The sequence below is a fragment of the Acanthopagrus latus genome, chromosome 22 (genome assembly GCF_904848185.1).
Source record: "Acanthopagrus latus isolate v.2019 chromosome 22, fAcaLat1.1, whole genome shotgun sequence".
In the NCBI taxonomy this organism is placed as follows: domain Eukaryota; kingdom Metazoa; phylum Chordata; class Actinopteri; order Spariformes; family Sparidae; genus Acanthopagrus; species Acanthopagrus latus.
The window spans coordinates 19,104,251-19,114,843 of NC_051060.1; the positions used below are offsets into that span (position 1 = coordinate 19,104,251).

General features: G+C 42.6%; 2 protein-coding genes across 4 annotated transcripts; one reads left to right on the forward strand and one right to left on the reverse strand.

The window, feature by feature from the left end:
* The first annotated feature begins 147 nt into the window (after positions 1-147).
* ngs (notochord granular surface) lies at positions 148-4,248 on the forward strand. 3 transcript variants are annotated; one of them, XM_037086349.1, is made up of 12 exons: positions 148-786; positions 1,006-1,159; positions 1,333-1,482; positions 1,574-1,693; positions 1,806-1,901; positions 2,251-2,385; positions 2,513-2,623; positions 2,698-2,808; positions 2,929-3,053; positions 3,137-3,376; positions 3,473-3,592; positions 3,730-3,869. In XM_037086349.1, exons 1-11 carry the CDS (start codon positions 593-595, stop codon positions 3,567-3,569), a joined length of 1,533 nt encoding a protein of 510 aa, XP_036942244.1. In that variant the 5' UTR covers positions 148-592; the 3' UTR covers positions 3,570-3,592; positions 3,730-3,869. The 3 variants fall into 3 exon arrangements, with proteins under 3 accessions (XP_036942244.1, XP_036942243.1, XP_036942246.1); XM_037086348.1 differs by having other exon boundaries at positions 3,473-4,248; XM_037086351.1 differs by having other exon boundaries at positions 3,478-4,248.
* Positions 4,117-10,148, reverse strand: pgm3 (phosphoglucomutase 3). Its single transcript, XM_037086347.1, has 13 exons — positions 9,997-10,148; positions 8,747-8,955; positions 8,437-8,621; positions 8,173-8,240; positions 7,958-8,091; positions 7,643-7,838; positions 6,388-6,545; positions 6,218-6,301; positions 6,040-6,138; positions 5,833-5,952; positions 5,606-5,728; positions 4,820-4,993; positions 4,117-4,734 (listed from the first exon to the last, which is right to left on the reverse strand). Coding segments are annotated over exons 1-13 (1,641 nt in total). The 5' UTR covers positions 9,998-10,148; the 3' UTR covers positions 4,117-4,644.
* Positions 10,149-10,593: the final 445 nt, after the last annotated feature.

A 10,593-nucleotide genomic window follows, 5' to 3' on the forward strand; every position in this document is an offset into this window, starting at 1 on the left:
CCGGGCTTTTTCAGTTCCGCGTTTAAAAACTTACACAGCAAAGTTGCGCATCTTTCCTTCTGCAAGTATTCATGTTTTGTTTTTTTGTTTTTTTAATATTATATTTTGAAATGTATGTATTCATGATTTAAATAGGGGCAAATAAAAACAAAATATAGATTAAGTGGATGGAGGTTTCAATGGATGGTTGTGTGTTTGTGAAAATTGGCAGATTGATGGATGTGCTAGAAAATTAAACTCATTAGTTCTGTGTCCAAAATACGCAACATTGTGATTGAACGTACATAATTCGTGTGCAGCTAATGTGGCTACATGAATTTAAGATATAAGTAAGGCGAGTACAGTTAAGTCAACAGAGAACTGTGATATTAAAAAATATATATTCCTCCGACCGCCTATAGAAAGTTAATTGACGTCACCTTGATAGATGTCTGCAGGGACACTCCTCACCCCTGTGTTGGGGAGGTTCAACATTCCTCTGCAGTGTTGAGGGGAGGGCTGGGTGATATAAACGCAACACCACCTACTTATATGTGTGAGTGAGCAGTTTAGGGTTTCCAGTCGAAGTTGCAGAAGTTGCAGGAGCGTCAACATGAGCAGCAGTCCAGAGAGGATGTCCTCATACCGCCGCCATTTCGAGGGTAACTTGGCCGCCAGCTCCACCTACCAGCTCCGGGTGTCCAGTCCCTCTCCCGTCCGCAGGGAGAGCCGCCCCCGGTCGGTCAGCTACACCCGGGGCGGAGGGACGATGGTGCGCAGGGCCTCCTCCAAGGCTGGCTTGACCAGGTGAGTCACCCATTATACTGAATCCTGCTCACTTATTTTATTTTTAATTCATTGTTTTATGTGACAGAATTAAACACTTCATTGTAAAAGACTACATTCATGCTCCCAGCAAGGCACACTGTAGATCTTAGCAGTCTGGACTAATTTAACGTGTCCCTCTCTACAGAATTTCAAACTGTGACTCATCCTCTGTAAACTCTTTTCTGGTCCCGTCTGCAGCAGCGTGAGTATGGGAACACTTTGCCTAGGCTTGGAGACAAAGCTGGACCTGGATGCAGCCGCAGCGGAGAACCGGGCCTTTATGGTGACTCGATCCAGTGAGAGGCAGGAGATGGTCGTCCTCAATGACCGCCTGGCAGTGTATATCGAAAAGGCAAAGGAGGAGCATTCACACAGACACACACACACACACTTTTTCTACCCTGAACTCCTAACTGTTGTAACAAAAGCAAAACATGACACACTAACACAAAGAATCATACCGTATTTTACTTTGTTTTTCATGCTTTTAACTTGTAATCACGCCTCCTGTGTTTGTTCTTACAGGTGCGATCACTGGAGTCCAAAAACAAGCTGCTGGAGGCTGAGATTGAGGCCCTGAGGAGCCGCTATGCCCGACCATCCGGCCTCAGGCAGCTGTACGAGTCTCAGCTGAAGGATCTCACCAGGGTCGCCGAGCAAATGAGAGTCCAGCGGGTGAGGGAGGTCACACACGATGACCGGAACATTGTGGTTGGTTGTGACTAGTGGTTCAAACAGCTGGAGCTCCTTTTTACTTCATGTACAGGATACATCTTTGGCCGCCAAAGAGGCGATGTGTGGCCAGTTGGACGCGCTAAAAGCCAAATATGAAGAGGCATTGGTGGCCCGGAAAGACACGGAGGAGGTCATCGTGGCTCTCCGTCCGGTAAGAAACAAGTCAAAAGCCTAGTTAAAACTTTGATTTTAGTACGTTTCTGTTATTAATAGAGGAATTATGAATGGAAACCAGTCCGACCATATGTGATCCAACTTCTCAGGATGTGGACAGAGCGACCTCAGCACGGATTCACCTGGAGAAACACCTGGAACATCTGAAGGCAGAGCTGGCCTTCCTGCAGAGAGTTCACAAGGAGGTAATGTCTGCTCGTCTGTCTATCAGCAGCAGACTGTGTATGTGAGTTGATGGCATGCCTTTCATTTTGTCGTTAACGTTTTAATGGGCTGGTAATTATCGCTATGACAGGTTACAACTTAAAACGAGAGCCTGGTGATGGATCGAGGGAGTAAGACTGTAAACATGGCAATTATCAGCGAGGTGTGAAGACACATAGGGGGATACAGGGGACCACATACCAGAGTGAACGCTATTTTAATGTATTTCTGAAATCATCTTTGGTGATATGATCTAATAGAGCGACATAAAGTTGTATTTTATTGCTGTATATATTGTTATTCTTCTAACTCTGGTTGTTACACTGTCAGGAAATCGAGGAGCTCATGCAGCAGATCTACGCAGCAGCGTCCAAGGTGGACCTGACCTTCGGCCTCCCCGACCTCTCCACCGCTCTCAAACAAATACAGTCTCAATATGACAGCATTGCTGCCAAAAACTTAAAGGTATGAAGCCGCTCGCTGATGTTAAAAACACACGTGGTTATAATTGTTTGGCTTATAAACAGCACACGAGAAACACAAGTTTAAAGTTTCAAAAAGTATTTGATCATCCATTGACACCTCTCTCTAGGAAATGGATGCTTGGTACGCGTCGAAGTTTCAGGACCTGAGCAGCGCCTCCACCAAACACCTTCAAAGTGTTCGAACTTTGAGAGAGGAAATCGCAGGCTATAGGAAGGATGTGAGTGTGATTTTATATTTTAAAATGTAGTATATGTGGTTTTCTTCTACAATATCTGAGCCATGTGTGTGCAGATTCTTAACAAGGAGCGCGAACTGGATGCGGTGAAGACGAGGAACGAGTATTTGTTGGCTCAGATTCGCGACACCGTGGAAAAACACAAGAAGGAGGAGGAAGACCTACAGGTAACTGTGATATGCTACTGCTCTTATTTACATTCACTCTACCATTCACACAGCAGGATGAATATGGCACGTTTCAGTCATTCTCAGATAAATCTATTGTGTTGTATTCTGCTGCAACAGGAGCGTATAGAGGCCAGTAAGCTGGATCTGAAGATGACCAAGGAGAAGATCGCTCTGCTGCTGCGGGAGCACCAGGACCTGCTGAACGTGAAGATGGCTCTGGAGATTGAGATCACCACCTACAGGTGAACAGATGGATCTTATGTATTCTCACTGAACACTGGGAATTTATCATTTAACTTCCCTCCCTTCTGTTTATTCGTCACAGGAAGCTTATCGAGGGGGAAGACAGTCGTCTGAGCGCCACTTTCCAAAACCTGTCCCTCACTGGAGGCCTGCAGCTCACGACCTCTGTCAGCCTGTGTGCAGCTTCAGCCTCTGACAGCTCAGCCACCGCAGAGACTTTGAAGCTAAATGAAGCCCGTGATGAGTCGACCATCAGCAGGGCGGAGACAGCGTCAGAGGAGCAGTCCATTGAGATGTCCGAGAGGAAGACTCTCCTCATCAGGTGGAGGCCAACATCCGCTCTCAGTCCAAATTTCTTACTGATAGTCAACTGATAAAAAACATTTCTTAACTTTATTCCTCCACCTTTGTTCTTCAGAACAGTGAAGACAGATGAGGACAAGTATGAGAGCGACACGCAGACACGCACCATCATCATCTCCGGAGCTGCAGATGACACAGAAGAAGAAGAATAGACCTGTCAAGTCATGTTTTTCAGGTGTTTCAGTACTTTGCAAATCAAAGAATGAACTCTGAATTTAAAGTGAAAAAACACACCGTAAAGCATAAAAAGGAATTCCCACTTGTAGTCAAGCAGCTTCTTCCCATTTCAAGCGTTGTGTTTCTCTTCTGTGGAGCCTCAGCATCAAGACATATGCACAGTGTGTCCTGTAACTCAGCCCTGCCTGCTGCTAACTCCCTCTGCCTCTCTGCTCTTTTAATCCTCCCATGTGTCACGCACATAAAATAGCTAAATAAACTGCAAGCAAATCCTAGCTGTGTTTTTTTTTATTTAAAGCTTCTTTTGCCTGACAAACAATCCGAAAATCCAAAGACTCACGGGTGACTCACTTCATTTACTATCACAAATGACAAAGAAAATCAGCAAAAACCGGGAGATTTTTTGACAATTTAGCTTGAAAATTGACATGAATGAAACATGAATGATTAGTTGATTATCAGAATAATCAATTAATTGTTGCAGCTCTATGGAAAATGGAAAAACAACACACACTTTGCTCCTTTTTCTTTTGAATTATTTATTTAAACTAAAGCAGAAACTGACATTCAAGGGAAGTACAATTGCTACAGCTCCCCTCATGTGTAAACTTGTTTCATGATCAAATCCACTGTTAAAAAAATCAAAGACAGACGTAACAAAAAGATTCCAGTTAGTAAGAAGTTAACATAACAGAAATGTGATTGAAACTGTTATCAAAATCTGAGTGCAAAGACAATTTATGTTTTGATTATGACATATAAGTTCAAGTAGCTTATTTAAATGAGATTTCCAGGCACGTAGCCGCCTGTTCGAGACATTACAACAAGCAAAGAGTAGCTTTTTTCAAAGAAGCACAAAATCTCCCACAGTTTGTCCCATTTCTTCACAATGACAGACGAATACAGAGAAACAGAGAAGCACCGTTAAGTCCAAAGTGAAATTAACAGTACATGAAATGGCACCTCACGGAAAAGAAGCAATTTGATATTAAATAGACTGCATCCAAAAAAGCACCAATGGATTTGTCAGTTCTGTGTGACTTCGTGTCTCTAGTGCAGCGGTTTGGGTTCACCCCCGACTCCTCCGGCGAGACGATAAACCGCGAGGCTGACTTTGTGTGCCAGGGCATCAGCGCTCTCCTACAACATCAAAATACAACTTCTGTTTGTATCGGAGAATAAAAGCAAAAGGAGAAAGAGAAGAGGTCTCAAAAGAAACTCTCACCTGAGATTCTGCCTCGGCGTAAACTCTCACCACGTCCTCGGTGCCGGAGGGTCTCACGAAGGAGCGGGCCTGTCTGTGCTTCTTCACTAAGCTGTCGATGGCCTCCTGCAGTCCGTCTGGGCTCACTGCCCGCCTCTCTGCATCCGTCGTGTCTATCACCCTGCGGTCCGACACCTACAGCAAGCACAAATATAGCTTTATATAAGTGCTCCTGCATCATATATTTATGTGGAGGAGACACTGATGGGAGTATGGTTTACATACCAGGATGGATCTAACCACGTACAGTACATTTACTTGAGTATTTTCATTTTGTGCAACTTAATACTTCCACTCCACAATATTATATCCTACGTCTGTCTATTGTATTGAAGTTAGCATGCTAACCAGCGAGCCCCACATCTGAAATCTCTTTCTCCCAGAGGCCCAAACCCCCTGTGGGAGCGGTACAGACACCAACCCTCCCCTGGTGGTCCAGCTGGCTGTACGGCTAACTGAGCTAACAAGCTAACAGTAGCTACAGTCATGGATGTTCAATAAGAACACAGTTAGCAGCAGTTAGTGGTAACTGTGGTGACATGCTGCCCCCAGTTGTTGGGAATATGAACACAAGGCGGACAATTGTTACATATTTCACATCTAAGGCTTTTACCCAAGTACTTTTCTTATTGGTGTCCTCACAATATCTTTACTTTTACACAAGAATGGTAAGTAAGGTAAAAATGTATTCCTCCAGGATTAATTATTACAAACATCACACAGTATAACAGGTAAATGAACAAGCACCTTGACTTTGAGCTGCCTGTTTGGCAGGTCGCTGTAGATTGCGTCCCACTGCTGGACAGTCATACTCTTGATGGCCAATATGGCTTCAATCAGCAGCATGTCAGAAATGGCATCACCTACAGTCTTTGGAAGATAAAAAAAACACAGTCACACGTCAGAACTGTGAGTGGGTGCAACAACAATGCTGCTTTGTTGCGTTGGTTCAGTGTGTGTTTGCATGTTTCCACCTGGTTGATGACGTTCACAGTGTTCTGCAGCAGGAGAGCTGCTCTCTTCCTCTCGTCGTCGGTGTCCGTGTTCTCCGCCAGCTGCTGGATCTTCTCTTCAGCTGCCTTACTGAACAGCACCTGAACACAACACAAGTACGTTATCACACATATGAAGATTGGCTGTTATCAAAATGCTGGACTGGTGTGTGTGTCTGATCTACTCACAGTTCCATGACCGTTGGCCTCGAAGTACACGCCGATATCGAACTCCTGGGCTGCATGATGAAGGTGCTTCACTCCAGTTTTAGTACACCTCACTGTTACCTGAATCACATGAAAATGTGTGAGCACTACCTCAAACTTATTTTAAAAGAGAAATTAAAGAAATGCTTGAGTTTCTCACCTTCATCGTGTCTTCCAGATAGCGCGTTGAGCTTCCGTTAGCGTAAGCAGTCTGCACCACTGCTATCTGCAAGTCTAGCCCAGCCTGTGTGAAGAGAAACAAAAACTATTCACTAAAGAATTTGTGTATCTTGTTTTTGTTTTCATGTTTGTATTTTTTTTGGAGAATACCTGTGTGAGCAGCTCTTTCAGGAAAGTGCTGATGAGAGTTGCGATTTTGTCTCCGTCCAGCAGGTGAAACTGTCCTTTAGAGTCGGAGTAGTAGTAAATGATTCGGTCAGCGTCGCCGTCGTAGGAACAGCAGCGCTCCCCTGGGTTCATCTCAATGCCTTTTCAGAGAGACGACAGAGACAAAGAGCCAAATACAGCATCTGACTTTACTAATGTTCAATTCCCACTTCGTCATTTACACTTGCCAGTTTATTAGGCACACATAACTAAAACTAATGCACTCTAATAAAACAGTCCAGCAAGTCCTACTTTCATGAAAGTTGTAATGTTCAGTTTTTGTTGAAACTGTTTTAAGGAGGTGTTAATTCATCTGCATGGTCGTTCTGAAGCATGTGGAGCTGTTAAAATTGTTTTTTATTTCCTTCACCTCATTTGTTCATAATGTAAAACAGGCGAAAAGGAACACAAGCTGCATCCTTTTTAAAACCTGTTTAAAATAGTTTCAGTAAGAACTGACATTACAAACTGCATGAAGGCGAGATTTACAATCAGACGGTTGCAAACAGTGATACACTGGCAACTGAGTACACAGTTGTTTGGCACTATTTTGACAAAAGCTGCATTTATAGGAACATAAAAATATAACGTGTTGGATTCCTATAAATTTCAGCTGAAACAAGCATCAGCCATAAAGTCAGATTATGAGGCAGATGTCATGTAAATGTGTTTTATGCCAAATATTACAGTTATTATTTTGGCAACAGTCTCCATCTTGTGGTTAAACGTTGCATCTCTGTCTTCATGTGACATAAGCTACAGAAACATTAAATCATATCCACCGTTCTGTGGTCAACTCTTATGATGGTGGTCTCTATAATGCATTAAAGATTTCATTTATTTCATAATGATCAAGGTGAATAAAACCTTTCATAGTTATAATGCATTATAACCATTTTATAACACATTATAATTGCTATTCACATGCATTATAATGTGATTATAAGTGTTTTAGGCAGATACACATTACAAGCTGATATAAGCCACTATAAGTTGTCACATCTTTGCTTTAAATAAAGTTAACTAAGACTAAGTCAATGAAATTAAATGCTGTAAAAGTGTATTTTTAATAGGCTCTGACTTGTATAATATTCTATTATAATGCATTTTAGACATCTGTGTCATAATGAGTTTTTCATCAGCACCTTTCTTCATTCATAAAGTACTGAAAAGTGTCGTCTAGTTAGTGCAGTCACACCTGTTGGAGCTTTTTGTTGCACTTTGACAAAGTCGGCCCCACACTGGTGGTTGAGCTTCCCTTTACTGCCGTCGTTGAACAGCGATATATGCAGCTCCTTCTTCAGGTGACTCTCCATCTCGCGCACCTTTAGAGCCCCAATACCGTTAGCACCGTCCACGGTGAGGTGTTTCTGGTCGTCTGTGCAATTTGACGCCTAGCAGAGAGAAAAAGATGGAGGCAGGGAGAAAGGAGTGATGCCCGCATGGATCGTTGGATTGCTAAACAACATACACAAAGAAACACCAGTGCCCATGACACAGCCTGTGTGCTTACATTCTTTGTGAGCTGAATGAAAGCTTCGCAGAGTTTCTTATAGTATCCTTCCACCGTTGCTTCTCCATATTTACCCTGCGTGTTCTGACAGCAAACCATGTAGTGGAGCTGTGGGGTGGTCACCAAACCATAGTCTGATGAGTAAGAAGGGAAGAATACATTAAATAAAACTATGTAAGCGACAAATTAATTTAATATGAGAGTGTCAGTCCTACCTTTGCTTTTACCACCAAGTGCAGAAACTCCATCCAACACTGCTTGTGAGAGGCTGGCACTGCTGCTTCTGTAATTAGAGGACATGTGTTTGTTTAGTCTTTTGTTATGCATTTTATTATAGGAGTGCTGTCTAGAATTAATAACACTAAAAGGTAGTGAAAGTCTGGTAAAAGTGCCTGTCGGTTTACTTGTCTGCATGGTTATCTTGATGGCTGTGGGTGGATCTATGAAACCAAAACCAGACATCACTTATGGTCATATACCTGGTGTCTTTACCCACAAACACATTCGCCTCCTGGCCCATGTTTATGTCCTCCTTCTTGATAACATCTTTCAGAGCTGTGAGCAAATCCTCCTGCTCCGCGTTGGCCAGCTGGGTTGCGTAGCCCTCCCACGTTGGTGTCACCATCTCGCCCATGGGGTCAACCAGCTTCACCCCGTTGTCCTCCTGCAGATGTAAAGAGTGAGACAGTAAGAAGTTGAAGGGGATGATTGCGAGGGTTATGTTTTTATAGCATTGTTTATACAACAAATATAACAATTTCACATTATGGAGTCAAGTAAACGAGTCACCTCTGGGTTGTGTGATGCAGTGACCATGACTCCGATTGTGGCTTTTGTCTTTTTGGAGCGGAGAGTTGCCAGCAGCCCCATCCTGAACATGACGTGGTCCAGATCTTTGGCGTTGGTCCTGAAACCAGCGGTGCCATACTGCAACACCAGCCCTGCAGGTTTAGGGTGCAGCCCGGACTGCTTAAGTACTTCCTGAAACTCAGCCATCACTGAAACACATTAGAATTGCATTTTACTTAAGTATTAGTACATAACTATCACAGACAAAATGTACTTATAATGTATCTAGGGCTGCAACTTACTTTTTGAATTGTTGATTCATCTTAGTCTATTATTTTCCTATTTAACCGATTCAATTTTTTGGTCTATAAAACAGTGTCAGTGTTTCCTAAAGTCTGATATAAAGTCTGAAAATGTTTTGTTTTGGCCAGAACTCAAAGATATTGAGTTTACCACCATGTAGGAGAGGAGAAACCAAAATGATTCACATTTTAGAAACTAGAATCATAGAATTTGGATGTTTTTCTTTCAAGCGAAAATACTCAAAACTGATTAGCAGGTTATTAAATGTGCAATAGAGGTTTTTAGGCCTGATGACTGCAACTTCAGCAGATATCCCTGAAACACAGCAAATACAGGTCTTTGACATAACGTCAGTATCGTTACTTTGTCACTTAAATTCTTACATATCGCACCTTTAAAATAGTCAGTTATTAATGTAATAGTTGTCAACTAACCCATTAATTGATGCAGCTTTACATATATTACAGGTAAAATTATTTAATATGCAGCAGAATGGACCCAACAGTGTTAAATAAGAGGTTTATTATTAATTAATTCAACTACCATTACTGCAGTAAAGTGTAATGAGCATTTTTAATGTCGTATCTGATTGAGTTTGACCGAACTGGATACATTTTATAGAGAAAACACAGCAAGAAAACGCAGTAAGCATTTATTCTGTCAGGCTATCTCTACAGCTGAAAACAACGCCTGGACCAAGCTAACATAACACACGTCAAAGGACAAGAAAAGGGCAAAGTGTACAGCAGACTGTCGCCCACAAACGAGATAAACTCAATAAACTGAATCATATCAGTTGAATGAGAACAACTTGGCTAAAGTAACTAGCTTAAAATTATTTTAACACACTCACAAAACAAAGTGGTGCATTAGGTATGAGCGTAAAATACACCGCTCAACATTAAATTATAAGTGTAGGAGCTTTAAAACGTGTTAAATTCACTTACTGTGTTGTTTTGTGGGTGTTTAGCAGGGAGGTGCAGTGAAGAGTGAGTGAAACGCTTCCTGTTCCTCCTCCTTTCCTTCTTCTCGCTGACGACGTGGCTACACTTCCGGGTACGTCACTTGACGTAAGTACGCTCGGCGTGCCCTGTCGGTGCGGCGAGCGTCCTACAGTAGCGCTATGATGCAGGCGCGCCTTCAACACCACAACCAAGCCAAAATACGACGAGCAGATTAGTTTTTTAAATTATTTTTTTAAGCTTTGACTGAAATTTGAACGTTTTAAAAAAAAAATAAAAGCCCAAAATATCTCAAAGAAAAGCTTTATTTTGGGCCCATGTTGCACAAATATAGAGTCTGCACATGTGTAAAACTCGTTAATATAACCTTACCTGATCATAACCACACATCCAAAACAAGTCATGTTCCATCTCCATCATGTGTGTGATGCAGAGCTCACATGCAGCAGCTCATAAACCACAGTCACGCTCCAGTATTACCCCGTTCGGTGCTGTTGGTTCCTGCACAGTGACCCCCCCTCTCTACCAGGCAGACTCCCCTTTAAGAGACATGAGATGCGACGTGTGTCATCCAACCCTGTC

What these genes read in the sequence shown, in the direction of transcription:
- ngs (XM_037086348.1), top strand. Translation starts at nt 593, where the DNA reads ATGAGCAGCAGTCCAGAGAGGATGTCCTCATACCGCCGCCATTTCGAG. An exon ending in TCGCAGGCTATAGGAAGGAT is followed by an intron (nt 2,624 to 2,697) that starts GTGAGTGTGATT and finishes ATGTGTGTGCAG; the next exon opens with ATTCTTAACAAGGAGCGCGA. An exon ending in AGGAGGAGGAAGACCTACAG is followed by an intron (nt 2,809 to 2,928) that starts GTAACTGTGATA and finishes CTGCTGCAACAG; the next exon opens with GAGCGTATAGAGGCCAGTAA.
- pgm3 (XM_037086347.1), bottom strand. An exon ending in CTGCATCACACAACCCAGAG is followed by an intron (nt 8,622 to 8,746) that starts GTGACTCGTTTA and finishes TTACATCTGCAG; the next exon opens with GAGGACAACGGGGTGAAGCT. An exon ending in TGAAAGAGCTGCTCACACAG is followed by an intron (nt 6,302 to 6,387) that starts GTATTCTCCAAA and finishes CTCTTCACACAG; the next exon opens with GCTGGGCTAGACTTGCAGAT.